This window comes from Haemaphysalis longicornis, unplaced genomic scaffold (genome assembly GCF_048455015.1).
Source record: "Haemaphysalis longicornis isolate Haplotype H1 unplaced genomic scaffold, Haemaphysalis longicornis Haplotype H1 scaffold_9, whole genome shotgun sequence".
NCBI lineage: Eukaryota > Metazoa > Arthropoda > Arachnida > Ixodida > Ixodidae > Haemaphysalis > Haemaphysalis longicornis.
The window spans coordinates 140,518,100-140,541,414 of record NW_027526460.1 but is presented as its reverse complement, the minus strand read 5'-3'; the positions used below and the strand labels follow the sequence as shown (position 1 = coordinate 140,541,414).

Sequence of the window (23,315 nt, the reverse complement as noted above, 5' to 3'; positions counted from 1 at the left end):
GTGAAGTACGGCAAACGTGGCGCGGCCGGAGTGAAAGCATTTATGTTTAACATATATTAACAACCTTTGTTGCCACCAATGGTAGTAAAATTAACTAAAGAATGTAAAAAAGGATAAGTTTGTCTGTGGCGTCGACATTTTCACATCCCGAAGCGGGCGCGTACTGAAGCGGGAGATTTGAACACCGTGAGATATGAGCTTAGAGGGGGGCTGTGATTGTAGCGCAGGAAGTTGATAGTATTCACCTCATTTGCACAGGACATGTAGTTGAAGTTCCATATAGCATGAAACCCTACGTCACAGGAAGAATGCGAGGTGGGGGTAAAGAGGGGGAGGGGGGGGGGGGGGGGGCATACGGACAGCCGGATAGAAGAAAAGGGGGGCCACGCGGTAAAGCGCTAGTAGCGCTTCCCGCCCCCCACCCCCCTGCTTAATAAGATTCATGCGACAATAATGTGTCAGATTTGGTTTTGCAGCACGCAGAACACAAACGCAGCCATTAACGAGACTGTCGGAACGCGCGATACGTGTCCATTCCGTGCCGGGAACCACAGAACTTCCATCGGTAGGCCTACAGTTTGCACAGTTCAAGAAAAAAAAAAAAAAAAACATTAAAACATCGGGGAAGATTATTGTAAAAAAATTATAGAAAATTTTGATTGAAACGTCTGGTGTTGCAGTCCCCAACACCCAACAGGTATGCTTATGTGCATACGCTTTATCTAGAACTGTTTTCTTAAACATTTGGCCTTATTTGCACCACTAAACCTATAATCACGTGAGGAGACATACGCTTGTATCAAGAACACTGCTGATTGGAATTCAACGGAAGCAGCAAAGGGCGGGAATAGTATACATGTTATAGTATATGCACATCTGGTACAGGATATATTTATTTTAAGGGCTTCGCCAGCCCGATAAAGTGGACACTAGACCCGAGATGAAAATGACAAGCTCATTATAAAGCATATTTGATGACTCCACTGAAAACAAGCGAACCAAAAAGGACACCAATTACACAAGGTGCTAACGATCATGATTTGTAACGCTGTCAGAGAAGAAAACAAACTACTTTGGATAATAGAAGCAGGCGCTACGTTGCAAGAACAACATACAAAGATGAGCTAAGAATATTTACACTGTTTCCCTCAATTACAGCTCAAGGTTTATTCATGTTGGTCGGGAGACGACACATGAAAAAAACTCACTGGCCCTCATGTATAGCGAAAACAATTCTCGTTAAAAGCAACACTGACTGAGGACGAAATACAAGTTGCTCTAGATTGATAGACTAGCGCACCGAGAACACCACTTTTACATTACCCGCAGCGGAAACGTGAAGAAAGGTGTCGCCGCCTCTACCCCCTAGGTGTCTGTCGGCGCCCTGCAGCGCAACTTGCACCGATAGAGGTTAAAATTACGTGACAACTAGTCACGGCCAGGCTAGAGCGGCGGCGCGCGCTGTGTTGATACGGCCTTCGCAGAGGCGGCGATAACAATGCAGACCAGTCTTGACGTAAAGTTCCACCGCTCTCCGCGTGGAGGCTGCCGGAGCCTTCCCTTGCCTGGTCCTTGCGCGCTTGCATTTGAAGGCTGTTTTAGGCGCGTGCGGGCTGTTTTCACAGCGTTCGTGCTCACTATTCAGGATTTCAGTTCGGGGGGAAGGGGACCTGAAGGACCACAAAAGTAATGCAACAAAACAAGAGAGGGCAAATTTGATTGCTGCATTGAGGTGAATGTCAAATTTTCCTTCCCAGAAACTTACTCCGCCTTGGGTATTTCCCTTTAACCTGGCCAATTAAAATAAAACAAGACAGCAGGAAGAACCAAAGCTAGTAATATATAGGGATGACTCCATGCTCTGTCTCATGTTCCAATTATTTCATTAATTTTTTTCGATACATTGCAAACATACATCGAAGCCGCGTAAAGTTGGTGCGTAGCGTCCGACACAAAAATAATTATCGGAAGTCATTATTCGTTGATGAGCTTGGAGCTGTTGTCTTCGCCGGTTGCTTCCTACCCCGCCCCCCTTCCCCCTCTTTTGCGTAGGCCCGTAGCCAGGATTGTAGCGAAAAAGAAAAAGAAAACAAGAACAGCAGTGGCGCATAGCTTGTACGCGGAGTGGGAGACGAGCGCATCAGCAGAGTGGGCTCGCAGCGCCGGCTCTCGCAGCGGACGCAGGCAGGGACTAAGCCCCTTTCGAAGGCCGTACCAACGCGCGCACGCCGCCCTAGCCCGGCCGTGAACAAGTTTAACAATACGCCTTCACGAGTATATAAAATCTTAACTCGAAGGTGTTGTAGTGTCATGTTTGAACGTTGAAGAGCAAAAAAAGAAACAATGTAGAAACAATACTGGTGGAAGCGGACAAAGTTTTTTCGGCGGTGCTAAGACTACCAGCTGGCCGCCAGTGGACAAGGCACCACGACCGTGTGCGGGCGGTACCGTGGCAGTCTGAGCTGTCGGTTAGACAAACCGTTGGGATGTTCCACGCGCGGAGCCGGCCATGCCTTTAGATACTAAGGGTGCTGCCGTGGCCGACGCCCCAGCAGGGGCCGCTAGTGCAACTTCAATTGTACGGTCTATTCGTCTAGAGAACTGAAGGACTCGGTTGTCTCCCGTTATCCGCGTAGTGCCACTGCCATAGGTGACGACCCGAAGCCAGTGGTCCCCCCTAGCTCAGACTCCACTTCGCCGCAGCTCGCGCGTGCGGCAACCAGCAATAGGAGGCATTCAACGCGCCGGATCTTCACTACGCAAGTGCACGCATAAATCTGCCGTACACGACTTGTGCGAGATTTCGATAGATGAATGCATGCTTCTTCGATTACTAAAGCAAGTAATCTGAAAAATTTGTAAATATAGTGCACCCATACGCACTCCTCTTGATGCTTCGCATGACACCTTCCCAAATCTCGATGGAGCGGAAAAGTTACATCTTTTACGTCCACTCATTATTCCATTCCGATATTGCCTAAAATGGCACAGAAATAAAATTATTTTGTCCTTCACAGCAGAAACCCTGCGCGCCTTAGCTAGTGAACGGAAACGGTCGCTTCCGTTCGCCCCCCGTTATCAGAACCATCCCCGAAGGTCTGAAATGCTTGCGGTTTGGGTAGAAAATCGCTCAGTGTGCCCGTAGAAACCGCCTGGGGGGCACCTCGAGCTGCGTACATATATACGCGCGTCTTCAGGCTGCGATGGCCCCGTCGTTCATTTTGTGCAAGTAAGTGAATTTGAATGCGCCTATACATCACTTATTGCAATTAACTTAATTAGGTAAATCATTGCGGTTAATGTTGCAATACCTTCCAGACATTTGAGGCGAATCAACACAACATGCCCACAACAGTCGGTACACTGCATTCTCTTTGGGTCGACCACCCCTGAGGGATTTTTTGAAAAATAGAAAGATTACATTAGTTCATTTTATAGCAAAGTGTTCCGGGGCCCCGCTTTTTTTCCCTGCCATCCCTAAAATGCGCACCACGTACTTCATATAAAGAAATCGATCGACGTACGCGTATTACAAATATAAGTTGCCATGCGATCTTTTTCCTATAACTGCATGATTGCGCAATTAAATACTGCGCTAATGTTGTGCCATGTAACGATGCTACAGCAGTAAAAACAGTTTACTCTTCCCTTTATAGAAAAAATTCACGCGTGCTTAGGTCTAAAGTTCTTAAACTCGCTCTTTTTTTCAAACATTTTTCCAGTTAAAATTTCCAGTTTTCCAGTTACGACAGCAGAACTGGCACCTTTGCTCGCGTCGTCTGTTAATGTCGGCACTAGACTGAGGAAGGAAAAAGTGTGGAGGAGGCGACGTAACTAAAAACAACTTTTCGTTAGATGTGCTGCAAAAACCGTGAATGCCTTTGCATACCGAAAAGTTCAAGTTCAGCGCTTATTACCCTCAGGCCCCACATAGGACCAGAAGACCGTACTTGTTGGTTCTACGCCAATATTCGCGAGGCCTAAAAATGTCCTTCTTCAAAAATGTTCTTCTTCAACATGTTCTTCTTCAACAAAGCGTTCAGGCCTGATCCCGGGTCCCATGAAGAAACATTTCGTTTACTGGTGCGGAGCAGAAAAGGACGCAAGAAACCATGCAGGAAGCTCGCGAAACCGCTCGGTACGTGGTAACGTTGTATTCGATTACTTCTAAACCGCTATACAGGGCGATCAATGTTAAGTCGAAGGGTTTTTTTTTTTTTTAATTATGCGCTTAGATTTACCTGAAGGTTATGCGCCCTGAGGTTATGCGCCCTGAGGTCATTGAGGTTATGCGCCCTGGGTGACACAGAATGAGGTGGTAATTATTGATGTCGGTGGCTTAAATAACTAAAATTTAATAATTTACATGTTAGCGGCTGCAGTAAGAAGGCATGTTTGCATAGAAAAGTTGGACGCAATTGCGTTTCGACGCAGTTTCATTTGGCAGAATTCATCCAGCGTATCCGTACCCCGAGATATCGAACTGCGAAGTTTAATTGCCGTTCGCATGCGAGGCAGGGAAGACCGGCGCAAAGCTCCCCCCTTGTTGTTGTTGTCCCAAGGCCAAAAAATCAGCTCATATCGGGTAAAACGCAGAGGGTAAGATTGGTCTACCCCAACCAAACAACAATATATATTAGCCGTATTCATTACAATGCGTAGGAAATTTCAAAAGGAATAAACGCTGTTACTTAACATAAATTAAAGATTCAGTTTAAATGTTTAAAATGATTAAAGATTCAGTTAGGAAAGGCAGGGTTGACCTCTGTGAGAAAGCTATTCAGATGCCGAAAGAAAACTCACTCTCGTTCTGGAACCAAAAAATATCATTATCGTCCTGAGCAATGAGACGTCAATGAAGGCTGGTATTTACCGGTTTACCAATTGTCGTAGGTCCACGTTAAAGTCCCCGGTGAAAAAAAAACGGTGTTGTCCAGTCATGTGTGCTGCTGTAACCAGAAATTACAGCCCCAGGAGCGTAATGAACGGAGCGCGGGGCGAGGAAGTCTTTCAGATGCATTCGCGTTTTTTGCGGACTGATTTAAAGCGTGACCAAAGCGATGTCCACGCCCCCGCACTTCACTCCCGCAATGCACGCGCCACTCGTACTGTCAGCGAAAATGAGCTCGGCCACTCTGCTGGCTGTCAGGGACCGGGCTGACTGCAAAATGCGTCATCGACCGACGCTGTTGGCCGCGGAGGCGAAGAGCTGCTGACCCATTGAATAAACTATTGAAGGAAACATGAGGGAAAGTGGAAATGATCCCCTACACTGTACCAAGGACCCCCTCCATTGTACCAAGGATACCCTCCACTGTACCAAGGCTTCTCGAGAATCCTTGGTACAGTGCTCCAGTGGCTGCTGCTCTCGTCTTCGCCGAGCTGATAAGATCCTGTTGGATCTGCAAGTCAGGGCTGACGAGGGCGGCCTCCAATGATTCTTATGGAGTTAGTGGAGGGTCCTATTGATGTTCGGCCCCTGGCCAGAGGTGTGGGCAGGACAACGTGGCATGGAAGAGACACCAGTATCTCTAATAGCCTGCAGTAATCTGTACAGTAGGGGAACCTATTGACGAAAATCTTCGTCCGCCGAGATTTATGAATGACTCATAAGACTACAAGGGGAGTCCCAAAGGTGTGGTGCTTTCTCCCATGTTATCTAATACTCTGAATCGAATTGATCTGAATTGAGTTTATTTAAAACCATTTTGGGAGAAGACCAGGGAAAAGCTGTTGGAACAGCTTGAAGGGCTCTGGCCAGCTTACACGCAGAAAAAATCAAGCATGACGAGAGGAATTACAAAAAAAGTGTAGTACAGTTACAAAACAATTGTAAAACTGGCACACTACTACAAAACAAGTGCAGAACAGTTCTTAACACGAATATAAGAAATTGGAAATATCAGGTACAGCATGAGGACAAATCTCATTACGGTGCATTTGGTTTACAAATCACATCACGCAACTCTATGAATGAAAGCGTTGAAACGGCGACTTTTCTTTTAACGAAAACAGCGTTTAACATTGTAGTTGATAAGTACTGGATGAGCTGTGTCCAGTAGTTTCCGCGGTATTTATTTACGTTCCACGGTGTACGCGTCTTGCAGAAGCCAATGTTTTCTTTAATTCTGCATGCCTGGTTAGTGAACCGTCATTACTGATTAAACCTAATTTATAACGGCGACATAGCTTGTTGTTATACATGAAATTATTTTGAACAATGTCAATTTTTTCAGAAGCATGATCAGTGTGTGAAAGATAAGGAAGGCTACAACACGAACGATTTACCCGTTTTTGCAAAACTGTGCGATCTTGTGCAAGTTTTCATTCGCGGTAGTACTCCAAGAAGAATTCAATAGCTAGTCAAACACAAAAATAACGAGTTATACCGAAGCGTGATGACTGATATTGGAAGATAAGAACACTGGCGGCGCATAACGCCGATTGTTCTAGACACTTTGCCGATAATATATATAATAAATAGCTCTTCTCATATGTTAAAATTGCAGCGCAATAAAACCACACACATGGACACGTAAGGGACATATACGCAGCGCTGTGCCTTACTTGTCCTTGTGTGTGTTTTTATTTCGCTGTAATTTTAGCATGTGGAACCAACTAGCCCAGACGTCAACCTTACTAAGCTCTTTTCAAATAAGCCACAAAGGTTTATTCGCACGACATAACGTTTTTCTGCGCGGGACATTCATGTCCTTTATCAATTGTTACAGTCTTATCTGTGTTCCATCAAAAGGTGGGTATCAGATCGAGCTGAACTTGAAGATTAATGTCACTAAGTGCGCTGCCCTTGTGCTTCCGGTATCACCTCTGGTTATACCCTTGGCCTGACATATCGGGAGGCGTCTATCCCTCAGGTGACATCTTTGAGGTACCTGGGTGTCATCTATAATAGTACACTGCAGACTGGCGCCCTCGTATGAACCACATCGCTAACAAAGTGGAACGGCCTCTTGGATTGTTGCGGAGAATTAGCAACAAAAGATTTGCAACGAGAAAGGACAGCTTGCTTCTTATTTACAGCGGATATAAGTGTCCCATATTAGAATTTGGCTGCGTCCTCTTTTCTGCCTCTCCAGCTTAAAACTCAACCGGCTTATTATATTGGGGCGTTGTGCCCCGAGATTGTGCCTCGGCCTCCCAAGGTAGCATCTTTTATCTGGACGCCCGCATGCCGTGTCTGGAGTCTTGGTTACCGCTCTTAACAATACGGGCGATTCTGAGGATTTTTGAATCGCCACGGAGCAGATGTCTTTCGTTGATGAGCCGGCATTGTTTTTCAACACTTGGTGGCATCACTACATTCGCCCAGAGTGTGCTTACGTCTAGACATTACTTTATCCACTGACCATCAGCACTTCGGCAATACTGGCAATGCCCTGTGAGGTCCTTCCTGTGCGTCTAACTTTTCATAACATTTCCCCCAACAACGACAAAATGCCTTCTTCGCCAATATTCATAGGGTTGCTGAACCACCATCTGACCAACTTGAATGCCCGTGTGATAAGAGCAACATGGGCATCGCAGCGTGGAATAAGGGCGGGTGTGGGAAGTTTCAGTCCACACGTTAACTGGTTAGTTTCGTTTCTTTTACCGGACTTTACGCCGACGTTTCAAACCCAGTTCCTAGCAATAGTTCTGGCACTAAAAGATCCTCTTCCGCACTGTTTGAATGTAACTGTCGCATGTAACCCCCTATCGTATTCCCCCGCTCTGGCATCCTCCGGAAGTTCGACCCTAATTCGTACCTGAAACTATCTTTTTCTTTCGGATTTGCGGGACATCACTGTAATTTGGCCTCCCGGTCATAAAGGTTTATGGCTCAATGAAGAAGCTGAATCTTAAGCCCGATCATCGTTTGGCTCATCTCTGAGAACTTCATTATCGCCGTGCACCTGAGTCGTTTGACAAATGTTTGGCAAGATGTTTTACGGTGTTCAGCGCCAGAAACGTCTGGAAGTCAGAACTTATAAATTACAGGCTTCGATTTTAACCACGGGGAGCGTTCTTTCTTTCACAACGGTCATCATCATCGTCAGCGAAACTTGGCTTTGCGTTTTTGACGTGATATACGCCATCACTGAGACATAAAAAGCGTTGCTTTAAAACAATAAAAATTCCTTAGCAAAGTCGGAAATGTGCTGAAGCACTGCCCATAAACTGTACAGCCTGCACAAGTAGTCTGTAAAAAAAGAGGTAAAGGTATATGCTCGAGCGAAATATCTTTGTAGCACTTTTCCCTGCGAAAACGCACGTCGAGAAATGTGAGTTGAACAGCATGTAGTCTGAAGCGCTGAACAGCAGTAGCACTGAGGTTTTTTCCTCTCCTGTCCTGGCCTTTCGCGATGTTTTATTTTTGCAGGACTGCAGCGATTGGTCTCTATTGTTTGCCTGTTTAGAGCAGCTTTGAGCGGTTCCTCGGTGGTCCAACACAGCTCTTGCAATAGAAATTCAATGTGCAAACAAAAAAATTACTATTCCTTTCTATAGAAAGTCGAGAGAAGCACGAAAGCTTACTCGCATCAAAACTGCGTCAGAAGTGCGTGAAAACCTTCACTAAGCGTACGTCCAGTCGATCTTCAACCCTTCAAAGACCCAAATCGCAAACGAAGAATGATCCCACGCGACGATTTGTCGTCTCGTGGGATCATTCTTCACTAAGTACACTCATCTACGAACGATCTAAATTTATACCGATAAGTGGTTTATAAGATAAGGGTTATTGTACCCCTTCTTCATGATAGATGCGCGTGTATATAAAACCATTCCTTTTTCGCGATTTTCAAGTAAAAGTTTTGTTGTGACACAATGGGATCTTATCAGTGATTTTCGGTCGACCAACCGGTATTAGGAAAATCTTTTTTTTCTTTCTTTATGCGTCGTCGGTCCAAGAACCTGGTACACTACGACATATCATCCCAGAGTGTCGAAAAAACATGCACCCACCACCCTTTCCCCGCATTTCAAATCCCTCAGAGCAGTGGGAGACACTGCTGTCCAGCCCCTGCCTCTCGGACCAGCTCCTGCTCATCGAGAGGGCAGCCGCTGCTAAGACAGCTCATGGATTCCTGTGAAGAGGGAGCCACTCGTACAAGAACATCGTAAATGCTCTCACAATAAACGTTTTCTCTCTCTCTCTCTCTCTCTCTCTCTCTCTCTCTCTCTCTCTCTCTCTCTCTCTCTCTCTCTCTCTCTCTCTCTCTCTCTCTCTCTCTCTCTCTCTCTCTCCAACTAAGGAAGCATCCGCTTTAACACGGAGCTGCTTTGGAGAAGTTCTGAGCTGTACAAAATGACAAATGAAGGAAGCCTACTAAGTGTTGGCATACGCTACGCACGCAGGAGTTCCCAACACGGACGAAACAAAAGCGAGCTCCATGTTCCCGAGCAGGCTTGAGTGAAAGCTCATCTAAACTGTTGACACACTGCGCGCGCGTGCTGTGACGCTATAGACCACGCGGGGGCGGCGTGTCTTGCATCACGCTAGCGGCGTCGTGGCCTCAAGTTTCGCTGCCCACGCGTCCCGCCCGCGCTGAGAGGCTGATGGTGGCGAAATAGCGCGCCCCGGTTATCGTGCGTGGAAGATGGCGCGCTTCCGATACACAGCTGCCCAGCACATTCTACGGGATAGATAAACTATCACGCATCTGTTGCCGGGCCTTGGCAAAACCGAACTCCTATGGCGGGCCAATAGCGCCGGAGACGAGCCCCCAGTGACGCCGCTATCACTTGCGTTCACCCGCGCTCGCCGGCTGACCAGGGCGCGGACACAAAGAACGCACTCGTTGGAGGTCGGCCTCCGCTCCGTCTAGCCGATGCAGTCCAGGTGAGCCCTCTTTGGAACGTACGGCCAATTGATTGATTGATTGAACGTTTATTACCATTTGTCAGATGAAGTTTACGAACACTGATTGGACATCCCCCTTAGCATATTTGTGCTAGGATAGCCATGTTAAACTAATAGAAACTTTTGGCAGGCACGGAGAGAAGTGTTGAGATTAACTTCGTCGGTCGTCTTATTCTCAGCATCCGGCTACTTATAAGTGCTCTTTCACATCTTGCGGGCAATGGAGCGGAAAATGATAGGTGTAACATTAAGGGACAAGAAGAGAGCGGAGTGGGTCAGGGAACAAACTGGTGTTAAAGACATATCAGTAGAAATTAAGAAGAAATGGACGTGGGCAGGGCATGTAATGCGAAGGCAAGATAACCGCTGGTCATTAAGGGCAACAGAGTGGATCCCTAGAGAAGGCAAGCGTTGCAGGGGGCGGCAGAAAGTTAGATGGGCAGGTGAGATCAAGAAGTTTGCGGGTATAAATTGGTCACAGTTGGCACAGGACCGAGGTAATTAGAGAATAATGGGAGAGGCCTTTGCCCTGCAGTGGGCGTAGATAGGCTGGTGATGATGATGATGATGATGACATCTTGCAAAGCGGAAATGACGCCCGAGGAGCTTGTTAGACGGAAAATCTGTGGAGTGTAGCAAAAAAAAAAAAAAAAAAGGTTTTTACAGCGTTAAACTCTTGACAGGCTAGAAAGGAAACCAGCCCGACTGACTGATTCATCTACGCCCAACCGAAGCTTCTTTTTTGAAGTTACATTTCTAAAGAATGAAAAGCCCTAGCAGGTTATAGCAACGCCCAGCCAACCTTCTGGTCCAAGAGGCGCCAAATTTGAGGAGCATATTCCTATCATGCTGTAGGCGCTGAATGTAGCTGACTTTTATAAAAGATATGTCACCACTGGAAGAGTGTACAGGGCTACAACATACTGATAATTATTCATGACACCTGCTGACATTGAACTTCCAACGGTAATCTTGTCGTTCGAGTAGTTCAACGCCATATAATTTGTTCCTGGATGGCTCCAACAAAACAAGAGTTTTAGCCTTTTTCTGTAATGTAACTCCTCACGTAGAAGCCCATGTTTTGACCGAAGATATAAACCTTAATCGTGCACAACTTCACGCTCGACTACATAGTCACGACGAGTAAATAAAACTCGACGTAATGATGGAGTCGCTTCAACGACGAAATTTTTTTTTCAGGGAAAATCTTCATCATATTAACAGCCGCAGAGCATTCGCGAGAAAGTCGGATTTGCCGCAAAGCTTATTCTGTCTACCTTTTGACGTGCCCAGGACTAAGTTCAACCTTTTGGGGGTATCGGTGTGCAGTTTCACTGAAAATTGGTGCAACGCATCTTTTGAAAATTCTCTACTATCTCGCAGGCCCTTTCAGATGTCGAACCGACGGGCCTTTGCTGATATATGTGTGCAGCTCACCAATATGCATACGAAGTCACTTCAGGGTTTGTTTCAAGCGATAATGTTACGGGGTGGCAGGACTTATAAGACGAGTGATGTTTAATGGTGAAACGATGTTACGAGGCAGATGCGAACTATTTACAATCTATGTACAAAAGGAATCTATTCACAAAAACTTACACGTGAATGCGAATAGTCTAAAGCCAAGGAATTCAATGAAGCGCGTGACGGTCTGCCTCTGACGACCCCTTCCTCTTCGCTTCGGCTTGCCTTGCGCGGCCCACTGATGCAGCAAGTACCCATGCATAGATGAGGTGTACGATGGATGGACGACTAGGTGATGCAGTGTATTGCAATGTGAAATGTAAAAAGTTCCGGGACGATATACAAGGGGGGGATCTCGATTTTGGCCCATGTGCACATTTTTACGGATTGGTTTATACGTCTTATACCCCTATTACACTAGCGTCGGAATGTCATTTGAATCAAATGTCATTTGACTCAAATGCGAAGTTGTGCTGCTACACTGGGTTGTGAAATGCCATTCGGCTCAAATGACATTCGAGCCAAATAAGCACCCAGAGAGACATTTGGGATTTCAAATGCCACTTCTAGTACTCTCGCACGCGGCGTCTTCGAGCGGCAATAAAAATTATAATACTTTCGTACGTAAAACAAACAAAATATTTCTGTTTGTGGAACTTTGTTCACTGTTCATTTACTTAAAATATGAAATCAACATATTTAATTTTCATACTCTCAAAGCCAGTGGGTCAGTTGCAAAAAAAAAAAAAAAAAAAAAAACCTACGTGAACAGCCACCGCATTAGAGTCAAAACTGGTGTCTCTTCTAATTTGATATCATTTTACTGCCTTAGACTGCTACTAAATTTCATTGTTTTATAAGTGTACGAAAACGGAACGGGGCGACAACAGCGCACTGCAGCACGGCGAGCAACTGTGCCATTTCAAATGCCATCGAAATTGTAGCGTAGCATGGCGGATTCTGAATGGCATTCGAAGCACCCCATTTGAGTCAAATGACATTTGGTTCAAATGACATTCGGACCCTAGTGTAGCCGGGGTATTACACCCGTTGTTATGTTGACGCACAGTGTGAGTGCGTGCGCGCGTGCACGCGATCAAATAACTACTACCTGGGGGACATTTTTCACCCTCGCAAGCTACACACCATACGTAAGTGGTTCAGTGCCTGTTCTCACAACGGTGGGTCATGGTGCGTTATGAATCAGCTGTTTTACGTAACGTGCCGCAGTTATCGCTTTCATGCCCACCCGCTGCGAGCAACGCGTTCGTGCCCCGGGAGACTTCTCAAGCAGTGACGTGGGAGCGCCTACACGGAAGCAACGTGATAACTGTTGCAGCAACCGCTACAAAGCGACGCAAAGTGTACACAATGCACCGCCAGTTGCCGACGTGTTCTAACAATATTCTGCAAACAGAGACACGTAAGGTGTTCGCAGGCCCTGAAGACCCCTGTGTGCAGCGTGCCTCGGCTTGAAGTAAATACGTTTAACACGTTTAAACCTAGTTATCACAAGCGAAAACAGATACTGCACACAGCGTTTTGTGAACTCTTGCCTTTGCCTGAGATTTTGCGACCTGTCGTCTAGGTATACACAGTAGCCGACCGATTTTTCGGACCTGGAGGGGAACGGGAGATACTACGAATAAAAGAGCACTCCGAAAAATCCGCCAGTCGCAAAAACGAACTTTATTTCATTTAAAGGGGACTGAAGAAGTCGCGAATGGTACCTTGCCTTAAATGCCTTTTTCGTGTGAGAACGTCTGCTTGCATCTCTGCAATCGTCACGTGTTCAGATTCGGAGCATCTCATGCTCGAGGGGGGGGGGGGGGGGGTGTTCCTCCCTCCCTCCCTCGTTGTCGTTGTCCGCCGTCCTCACTCCACTGCGCATGCGCGTCACTTCAGCCCCGTCAGCGTTTAGGATGATGTCAGCGCAGTCCACTACAAATAAAAGAAATAGTTGGGCGGCGCCCGGTTTCGACCCCACGACTCTGTGGCCGCAATGTGGCGCTCTTCCCACTGCGCTACAAACCGAGACGGGAGCATGTGCTACGAACGCGCCTTATGTCCTTCACTCATTCAAACCACGTCAAGAAGCTAGTGATACAACGAAGGCACGCGAAGCTGAACGTCAACAGAAACGACGAACTGAAAACTAATGGGAACTTCAGTCGACCCCATGGCTGCTTCGCATACAACTCAGGGTTCCCCTACGGGAAGATGGTGTAATTTCATAATTAACATTTATATAACGGGGGTCTAGTCCTAAAAATCACCCCCACGCTACAAATTTTGGGGGTAAGCTGTGTCCCTTCCGCCCCCTCCCCCCCCTCTTTCCTGCGTACGGAAGTGTCTGTCTCGACCCTCTCGGTCTTCTGGCTACGGCTGGTGTTACAGCTCTGTTACGGCTCTGTTACACTCGTCGACGGCTCTGTTACACTCTGTTACAGAGTGTTACAAAGTAGACGGCTCTGTTACACTCGTCGCTCGTCGACGAACCACGTGGACTGCTTTGCTTCGTTGAAATTTTGCTTCCGTTCCTTGGTGGGATTGTGGGGATACGGAATTTCAGCTCGCACTCCTTGCATCCCGTGTGATGTTCCTTCTTGCACAGCGTGCATTTGGGCGTGCACTTGTGATCTTTCGCAGGGTTTTCTTCTTTGCACGATAAGCAGATGTTGGCGTCGGGTTTTGGGCGTATACGTCGGCTCTGTGCCCCGTTTTCCTGCATACTTTACAGACCAGTCTTGAAGCCTTGTATAGGTAGCACGCCATTTCCCCTCCGTAAAAGCAGACGCGTCGCGGGGAACCGTGTTGCCTTCGAAGCTGTGATGAGCGCTGGTCGATTTGCCCAGCATGCGTGCGAAGACGATCTTGGTGTCGATGGTCCACACGCGCAGGCCGTTCGTAAGTTCTTCTGAGGTAGTTCCAAGTTCAAAGCCGTGGACGACGCCTTTAACTTCTTGTTCGGAGTAAGGCACGTGCGGTTTTACATCATACAGTAATCCCTCGTTATAACGAAATCGATTTAATCGAAATACCGCTTTATTCGAAATTTATTCTGGTCCCAACGTAAAGGCATGCATTATAGGCCGCATTACTCGAAGCACACGAAGAGCTGGACCCGCTTAGAGCGAACTCAGCGAAGTGGCGAGCAGGAGGCATCGCCGAGCGGCGGCGACCGAGCGGTGAGTCAGGCGGTCAACATGCTTATTCCCCGGCGATTTTCTCGAGCCGCTCATGGTCGATTCGCTTCCATCGGACTTTGTAAAAACGGGCCAAATGTGTGGTAGGGTGGGTGAATTTTGTTCTTAGAAATTGTTCAATGGCGTGGTCGCGACGGTGCGCGAACACTGACACTCGAAGCGTATAATTAACAGTGTAGTTGACAGCGAGGCGCCGAAAAACTTTTGTTTTGCAAACTTCACAGCTGACCCCTCGGGAAAAAAATTGCCCAGTGATCACGCAAAACCCTAGTGGAAAACCGGTCAATTTTCATGATTGCTCTGTGTACTTACAATGAGCATTAATCGTTGTTTTTTGTTTTTCTTTGTTTTTTTCGTAAACATGGGACAACAACACCAAAGCGTTGGAAATGTCTTGCGTTGACGGTTGTGGGCGGTCGCGAGTGTTGGAGGCGTAGTCGCTTTGCGGCAGCGCGATCACTTTGCGCCCGTTCTCGTCGTCCGTTATGTCGGCGCACAACAGCATGTTGCTGTCCCCTGCAGCGAACTCTCGAAATGGCGCGAAAGATCAAAGTTTGTTAGCCCGGCGGTAGTTAAGCCGATCCCCATACAATCCGAAGCTAGCCAGGTGATTAGGATTCAAAATGGCGTCGTCCTGGATTTGCACCGTGGCTCAGTCGCGGAAAATTTTGTCCGAAAAATCGAACTTTCGGCTTTATTTTGTTCGAAATATCCGTTGTTCAGATACATTACTCTAATGGGACAACTGGCGGTTCCTCGGGAAAGTCCTGAATATCCAGCAAGTCTGAATTTTTGAAGCCCGAAAAAACGGTCGGCTGCTGTATACGTACTGGATGATTGGATTCTTCATTTCCCTTGCGGTGAAGGCCACGCGCAGACATCCCAGCCAGCGCGCCGTTGATGGCGAGGCTGAGGGACCAAGCGTCGGCAAAGCAGCGCTTTGCTGACATAGTTCCTGTAAACTCAGCCTCACTCTAGGCATAGTTCCTGTAAACTCAGCCAGCGCTGTGTTCTCGTATACATCAGCCGTTAAACCCTCGCCTAGTCACTTGGTTTGCTCGCGCTGAACGCACGCGGCCCAGCCGACACTGGGCGACAGTGTGCAAGCGAAGCAGCTGTCACCCTCGCCTGGTCACGTGGTACTGCAACAGAGAAGCCATGGAGGAAGAAAAATGTTAGGAGGGAGCATGACGTCACGCGGCCCAGCTTCGGCAAGCCAACCTCCTCTGACGCCGCTTTCTCCTCTCCTCGGGCTCCTCCCGCGCAATGCATTATGGAAAATCCACCACGCTCAGGCCGGCGGTAGCATTTAGTGGCTCCGGCTGGCCGCCGGTGGAGATGGAGGCGAGCTGGGCGAGCGCCGTCGCCGAAGGCGCCGTACAAGATTGTTCGCCAGCGTTGCGCTCCAAGCTTCGTATCGTGGAAGTACAGCCGCTGTCGCTGTTCAAAGCAAGGCGAGACTTCGATCGCATTCTTAAGAAGCACCCACACGAGCTGCAAGCCGAATTTCACTTCTGACGTTGGATCGCTCGAACGCGCCGCCGTAAACATTCACAAGCATGGAGCGGCCTACAGCTGCGCGGTGCTTGCCAGGTGTGCTGTGGCGTTTGCGTTTGGCATTCTGCTGAGTTATCGCGCGTAACGAGTGTCGTGTCGGCGGGGAGGTGGTGAGAGATTAGCTTTGGTTTCGCTCGCGCGCGCTTTTGCATACGTTCGCCTTTTCGATCGGTGCTCCGGCGTGTTGGTGCGTTTTTATCTACTTCAGTGCACTGGAAAACAAAGGGTTCAGAACCCTTATGATGGGTGTGACCACCTCGCGTCGCAAGCAGTACGCCGGCTGTTTGTCCGCTGAGGACCGCTCGATCGGTGCGATACGTATATATATATAAAAAAAACGAATGCTAGATTACGTCTGGGAGAGACCTTGCTGAATTTTGGACTGACTGCGCCTTGGTAATAAATGGTTAAAGAAATGGTTGATCTTTTACATTTGCCTGAGCGGCAAAGTTGAAAAGATCATCTCCACTTCTGCACGCGGCGGCGGCACACAACTCTCCGACTGCGGCGTGAACTTCGACGGGTCCGAAAGCGCGAGTAAACAAAGATGTTTTCTGCCTCTCCCGTCCGACCGCTTCGCCCGCACGATCAGGCCGCTGCGCGTTTCGGGTTGCAGGCAGAGCTGCGCGCAACGGCTCGTCGCCGAAACTCGAATACGCGGACGTCCCGGCAACCAAACGGATAGGCGCACGCACGCAGCCGCAGCGTCGGCGAAGGGCCACATGAGGCGCAAAGAACTACCGCTTGCCTGTCACGTGAATAGAACACCTCCCATCAGTCTTTCCTTTTTATTTTTTATGACTAGGCTTCACGATTGTCACGTGACGCTCCCTCCTAAACTTTTCTTTCCTCCATGAGAGAAGCTCCCAGCGAGCGAGCGGCGATGCGAAAAGAAAGGAAAGCGCAGCTTGCATGCCGGCGGCTGAAGGTCATTGCGACGTGATTATTGACCTTGAAAGATGCAGCGTATACTTTTCGGTCTAAAAATTGGAGAAAGAACAACGGATACACGACTAAAAATATCGTGAAAACAGACCAAACCATGCATTGTGCCTTCCATCCCCACAAAAATACACCATTGGAGAGGCTACGGCGATTAATCACTTTAAAAAAAACGGCAATGTACATCATGGGCAAAGAGAAACGAAGAAAAACTTTAAAACGATACAGGAACCCAACGTGTTTGGATACTGTGACCATAAAAATCCGAATGAAGACTAAGCGGCGTAAGTCTGCGCATTAGTCGACAATTTTCTGAATTTACACACATTTTGTGTATTTGTACTTGTTTGCGGTTTGTGAACTCTGGTGTATGTCGTGCGCAACACGTTTGACGCGTGTTTAACCGTTCGAGTTGCAAGTATATGCCTGATCGTTTCTCGGCGAGCCGAGCCAAACTCGGCTCGACGAGCCTAGCCGAGTTTGCGGCCTTAAAGGGGTCGTGAAGAGATGTTCAAAAAAACTGTGTTGTGTGTGCGCTTATAACCGTGGAACCTTGATAAACAAACAATGCATACCCGTTTCGTCGTCCGATATCGGGAAATAGGTAAATAAATGCAGTTACGGTTTCACCGAGGCTTTCCTCCTCAACTCGTGAAGTGACGTTTCAGTAAGTCAGTAAGCAGCCAATCACAGTTCTCCCTCGTCTGCACAATATGTCGGCATAGGGCGGGCTTGCAAAGGGTCAGATAAAGCTACAACATCGGCGCCATGATGAAACTCGCCCTGCAACTGAACGGGAGACGTCTGATCTCTGATACGACTGATCAACATGGTCGAACTTTCAGTCAACAACACCGGCGAGTGGCGCAGGCAGAAGTAACCACGTTTAATCTAAACTGGGCATTCGTAAACTGTTTACGCTGCTTTCCACGAGTCTAAACTGTCGTTTTGCTAGCCGATATTCTTGCACAAGTTTGCCGACGTCTGTCTCACGTAGCCTGTAATGTGAGTTGCGCGAACGTGAAACTTCTGACCTGACGAGATACATGACCGAACGCTTAAAATGAGAGTTTATTACATAAACACGTTTATCGAAGGAACTTCGAGTTGTCGGAACTTAAAACCCACTCATTATTCACTCATCAAGCGCAAAAATAACTAGCGAGAACGATACAGCGCCGAGTCGCCGAGTCCCAACATCACGCAGTTCGAGGATTGCTTTCCTGTTTCCTGCAATAAACAATGCTGTTACGCTGTTTTGTTGACTGTATACGCTCCGCTTTGGCTTACTGCAGAAGCGCTCAACAGTAAGTTGGCGGTTAAAGCTCTGGGTAAATTAGAATTTATGAAAACACGACAGACTTCTGGGTTACAAATGCGAAGAGGCTTTTATGCAGCAGTTTTTCGGCGCGCGCGCTTCCCGCGGCGATAGTGTAGTGGATAAAGTAGAGTGTTGATAAAGTGTCCGACTAGGCTGGCCGTAACGTTGGGCTGGCCTGGAGGCCGCAAGTTCGAATCGCACACGGGGCACTTTTTTTTTTTTCTTGAGCGGTCTTGGGCCATTTTATACAAAAAGATAAAATTCCGAAGAGAATTCGGCAAAAGAACGTGAAATTCGGCAGGTAAACTGGCTACAAACACCCAGTAGGTCTGAGTTCTGCTGCAATGGTTGCCAGACAACTGAAGCGGTCACGACACCGCTCACGTGGATAGAAAACTGTTTTTTGGCAACGAATAAAGGAGGCATTATTTTTAAAATATTGGGTTTGCAGATTTGCAGAATATTATACACAAAGAACATTGAACTGCGTTGAACTCTGGAATGTACTTCACATGACGTCATTCTAGTTGCGCTGCCGACCGCCCGTGCGCGCATAGTCGCTTGCGATGCGTCCCAAAACGAGAATTTCAACGGCGCCTCCTAAATTCCAGAAGCAATGAATTGTGAAAATATTTGGGATTTATGTTCTTAAAAGTTCGTTCAAGCAGACAAAATTAATCAAAGACAAATGCATTTTCTCTTCACGACCCCTTTAAGTGTGCTCCAACGTCGTTTTCTCTTCTCGCCATGGATTAAACAGTTTTAACTTGGCCTCTAAATCTTCGTCTTCTGAACGGAGGCGAATTCCTTCTGCAGGCTGCTCGCCAGTCACGCGACCTTGACGACGCAGCCGTATTCGTTCACCCGGTCCTAACAGTTGTAAGGCCGCTGAAAAAACACATCTGAACAAAAGAACGACTCGACCATTCCGAAGTTTATCGTTAATTTTTAATTTATTCCTTGCTTACTCTTCCTTTCCTTTTTTAAAAAACTTTTTTTTTGGTAGCCATGAACGCCTTTGTCGCACGCCGTAATTATGCCAACATAATTTGGACTGAGCATTTAGAAAATGGATGGTTCCAGCGGAGTATACTAAAACGGCATCTGTTTACACACTCCCTCCGCGCCGACTTTCAAAACCCAAGCCTTCGTTCGCTTGGAGGATGAGATAAGTCCCCTGAAACGTCGTCAGGTTCTTGCTTTACTTAGAACTTATTTGCGTTCGGTCCTCGCGAATAGTTCTTTTCTAGAAAGTTTCCATGTAAATGACACTCCCCGACGGAACATCTGATTTGTCTTGCCATTCAGCTTTACATTTATGAGTATCACAAAGCATCTTCTTGCGAAGATTTTCTGCTGGAACTGGAGCGAGCAGAAAGCAAAACGCCACGAAAATCTCAAAATACGTTTGACAATTGACGTGCCCTTAAGCGAGAACCGCAGAAGGAAACCGCACGAAGAGCTCAGATGGCATTAGATGCGTCTTATCTGCAAGGAGGATTAAGGAAGGAAACAGAACAGCACTTTCGATTTGATTTTTCTACTAGTACATAAAGTTGCCTAAACGCACCCATGCACAGTGGTCGAAACCTCACCTAGGTGTTCCAGGAATTTCAATCTGGACAAGTAATCTTACAGTGTTTACAGATCTCTTCAGTGTCCCTTTCTTTAATTAACTCTCTCATTTATCCCCGCCGCTTCTGCCTATTGTCAACGCCTATCGTCGCTTCTGCACTGCCCACGTTCCAATCACCGATGATAACGCAATGATAACGCCTGTCATCGCTGACCTTGGCAGGTGTTAGGCAACCGGACACTTTATGGCTGAGTGTGACTGACAACATACGCCTTATACCGTTTTCACCCTTCCTACCTCAGTGTCGGCCTTATCGTGTGTTAAGGTCACTGCTATCCCGCGCGTGACCCAGCCGTTGGCGCCTTTCCTTGACTGATTGCGGGGTTTAACGCGCCGAAAATGTACACGTTATCAGGCGCGTGGTAGTGGAGTGCTCCGGATTACTTTGGACCAGCTGGGGTTGTTTAAAGTGCGCCGAAATCTCGAACACACGGGTGTTATCGGTTTTCGCCTCCATCAGAAAAGTGGCCACCGCGGCCAGGAATCGAACCCGCGTCCTGGCGCCTTTCCTGCTTAGAAGCCAGCCTGGTCTGCGGAGCTGACATTATGACTTCCTTTACTCCACGGGAGAATGGAAATATTAATTGCAGGAAAAAGCAAGGGTGCGGAACGAGACGGTACATACGAGGACCTGGTCAAAAAAACATGTGTATTTTCGAGGCAGCGCACAAATAATTTCAAATTAGTTTTTATTTGCATCACAGTGATCCGGGCAAGCTTTCATTTGAGGAAAGCCGAGCCCCCCTTGGGTACAAGGCATACATCAAGGGAACATTTCGCACCCTCAGCAAAACAGGCGCTTCAGGTGACAGTCGCTTCATGCACTCAACTGGTAAAACAGATTGGTTAAAAACACCATATTTATAAAATAACACCTATACATTTATTTCGCACTACTTGGACACCTATACATGATATGAGTCAACCAAGAAATAGAACATAATATAGCAAAGACGACCGTACATACGAGATTTCGGCGCACGTTAAAGATCCCCAGGTGGTCGAAATTAATCCGGAACCCTCCACTATGGCGCGCCTCATCGCCTGCGTTGCGTCGGCGCATTAAACCCTACAATCAATCAATCAGAACATAATATAGAGCAACGCCCAACAGCAATATCTATGAAAACAAAATCGGCATAACAAGTAACAGTTTGAAAACAGTAAAAGAAATTTTACAGGAAGTACCCTTGTATAGAGCGAATACTAGCTATACAATATGATATATAGCAGGGAATGAGAGCACCACTACAAGGTGCAAATAACAAAAGCAACATCGTTTGAACGCATAGCAGGCTCAACGCGAGCTCTAAGAAACGAAAGCAACAGCGATAGTAAGTAAAGAAAAATGTCAAGAGTAACATATCAAGAGCAACGAGTTTTATTTCCGTAAAAAAAGTACTACCAGAAAATTAAGATCGGTACATCCGTATATTCTAGAATATACGCGAAGCACTTGTGAAATGCAGGATACCGAGAGCGCACATTACTTTGAGCTTGACATTGGGCACAGAAAGCGAACGTGTAGCCCTAATCTTTATCAAAGGCAGCGTTACCAAGGGCAACGTACACTTGATAAAGAAAATTTCCGCGCGTTCCCGTCGAGGGTGAACGACTCGGTCGTACTCCCCCTTATACAACCAGTTACTTCTGGCTACACTGAAATTCTCTATCGCCAACGCATGCAGCCGCCTCAAATGTCCTCCACCTCCCGCGCCTCTTAACCCTCACAACGCCCGCCTTTGGCAGATACTTTAAACACAAGCGTACTTTGAGACACCCACTCAATACTGCATCTCTCCCCCCCCTTCCCACCAGTAGTACCCTTGCAACTGCCCATCTGGCCAGAATTCTTGCACCACGTGTCACCTTGTGTTGGAAGGCTCCTACCATCCAAGGCCCCTTCCTTTCCCGCCCCGGAGCAGAGGAAACTAGCAAACTGACCAGCCCGCGGTCGAAAGTTCAAGAACATTTGAACTTTTTGAACTTACATAAGAACATTTGAACTCATCATGGGCCCGAGCAGCAGCGACACTCTCGGCTTTCTGGACAGAGAAAAGGTTACCCACCTTTCTGTGTTCTTTTTTTCGTTGATTTTTACTCGACCCCAATAAACGTTTTACTCACCCACTCGCTCATGGAGAACGTTCGCGCGAAGCCGCTTTGTGATTTCGGTCAGAGGTCATGAGTCTGTTAAAAAAAAGTAGAGATAACGCATAGTTCGTTTTGACACGTGGGAGCATTTAGCTATTTTTGCTACATGAAAACTTCCAAAACGAAGTGATCACATCTCTCCCTCCCCCCCCCCCTTCTCTCTCTCTCTCTCTCTCTCTCTCTCTCTCTCTCTCTCTCACGTACACAAACATGCACACGTACAAGCACGCACGTACACACGCACGCACACGAAGAGAGAGATGGAGAGAGAGAGAACTTTATTTGCTGACCGAGATGGGTTCTGAAAGGAAGCCGTCTTGCGCGACCCGATCTTATCACTCCCTCAGCCGTCACCCGGGATTATTTTATTTCCTTTGAGTGAAGATGGACTGAGCAACTTTGCTCAGGTGTAATTGGTGTAGGCTGATAACTATTAAAAAAAGTGTCGCGCTGTCACCGTAGCGTAGGCTTTCCGGCGCTGTTATTGTTCTTTTCTGCATAATGAACAGCTTTGTTGCAGTCACACACTTACTCCAGTTGACAACAATTTAGACGCGATTGTATCATGGCATAGTATTTGATTTGGTAGTTTTCACAATTCACCAATTACCTTCGTCAACCTGAACCTTAAATTATCTCATTCTAAGACACGAAAATTCCTCAAAATATATTTATTTATTTACTTATTTATTAATTTATTTATTACAATACTGTCAGGGCCTCGAGGGCGTTGCAGAGAGGCGTGGGTCATACAAGTTTTTTAAAAAGAGTTTGATATGGCCGTCTTGAATAATGAAGCTTCAGTGATGCTGGCGATCGAAGCACGCACCCAAAGAAAATTTATTTCGGCCATTCAATTAATTATTACGTTCTGAAATATAGGGGCCCTTTTCTTGTCCAAAAAGAAGTTTCTAGCATTGAAAATGAGATATTCCGATTTAAAGCTCGACGTTGGCCCAGATGGGCACAGATTGCTTGAAAAAGCGCGCACAAAACGTGGACGAAGCGCTTGCGGGTGTTCTCTACTTCGTCCAAGTTTTCCGTGATGTTTCACAAGTAATATTTCGCTTAATTTGTATTTAGTTGCAACTAATTTGCGGATAGCCAGCTAGACAGCTTCAGTCTAGTACACCTTAGATCCCGTAAAAAACACGTTCGTATCATCGGCATATC

General features: G+C 47.0%; 1 protein-coding gene across 2 annotated transcripts in view; it reads left to right on the top strand.

Moving 5' to 3' along the window:
• The first annotated feature begins 9,533 nt into the window (after window positions 1–9,533).
• LOC144153782 (sphingomyelin phosphodiesterase-like) overlaps window positions 9,534–23,315 on the top strand; it is a 68,679-nt gene continuing 54,897 nt past the window's right edge. Inside the window, exon 1 of one of the 2 annotated variants that reach the window (XM_077685510.1) lies at window positions 9,534–9,841. In XM_077685510.1, the coding sequence (XP_077541636.1) occupies window positions 9,831–9,841 (11 nt within the window). In that variant the 5' untranslated portion in view covers window positions 9,534–9,830. The remainder of the gene's footprint in view (window positions 9,842–23,315) is intronic. The other variant, XM_077685511.1, reaches the window with a different exon arrangement.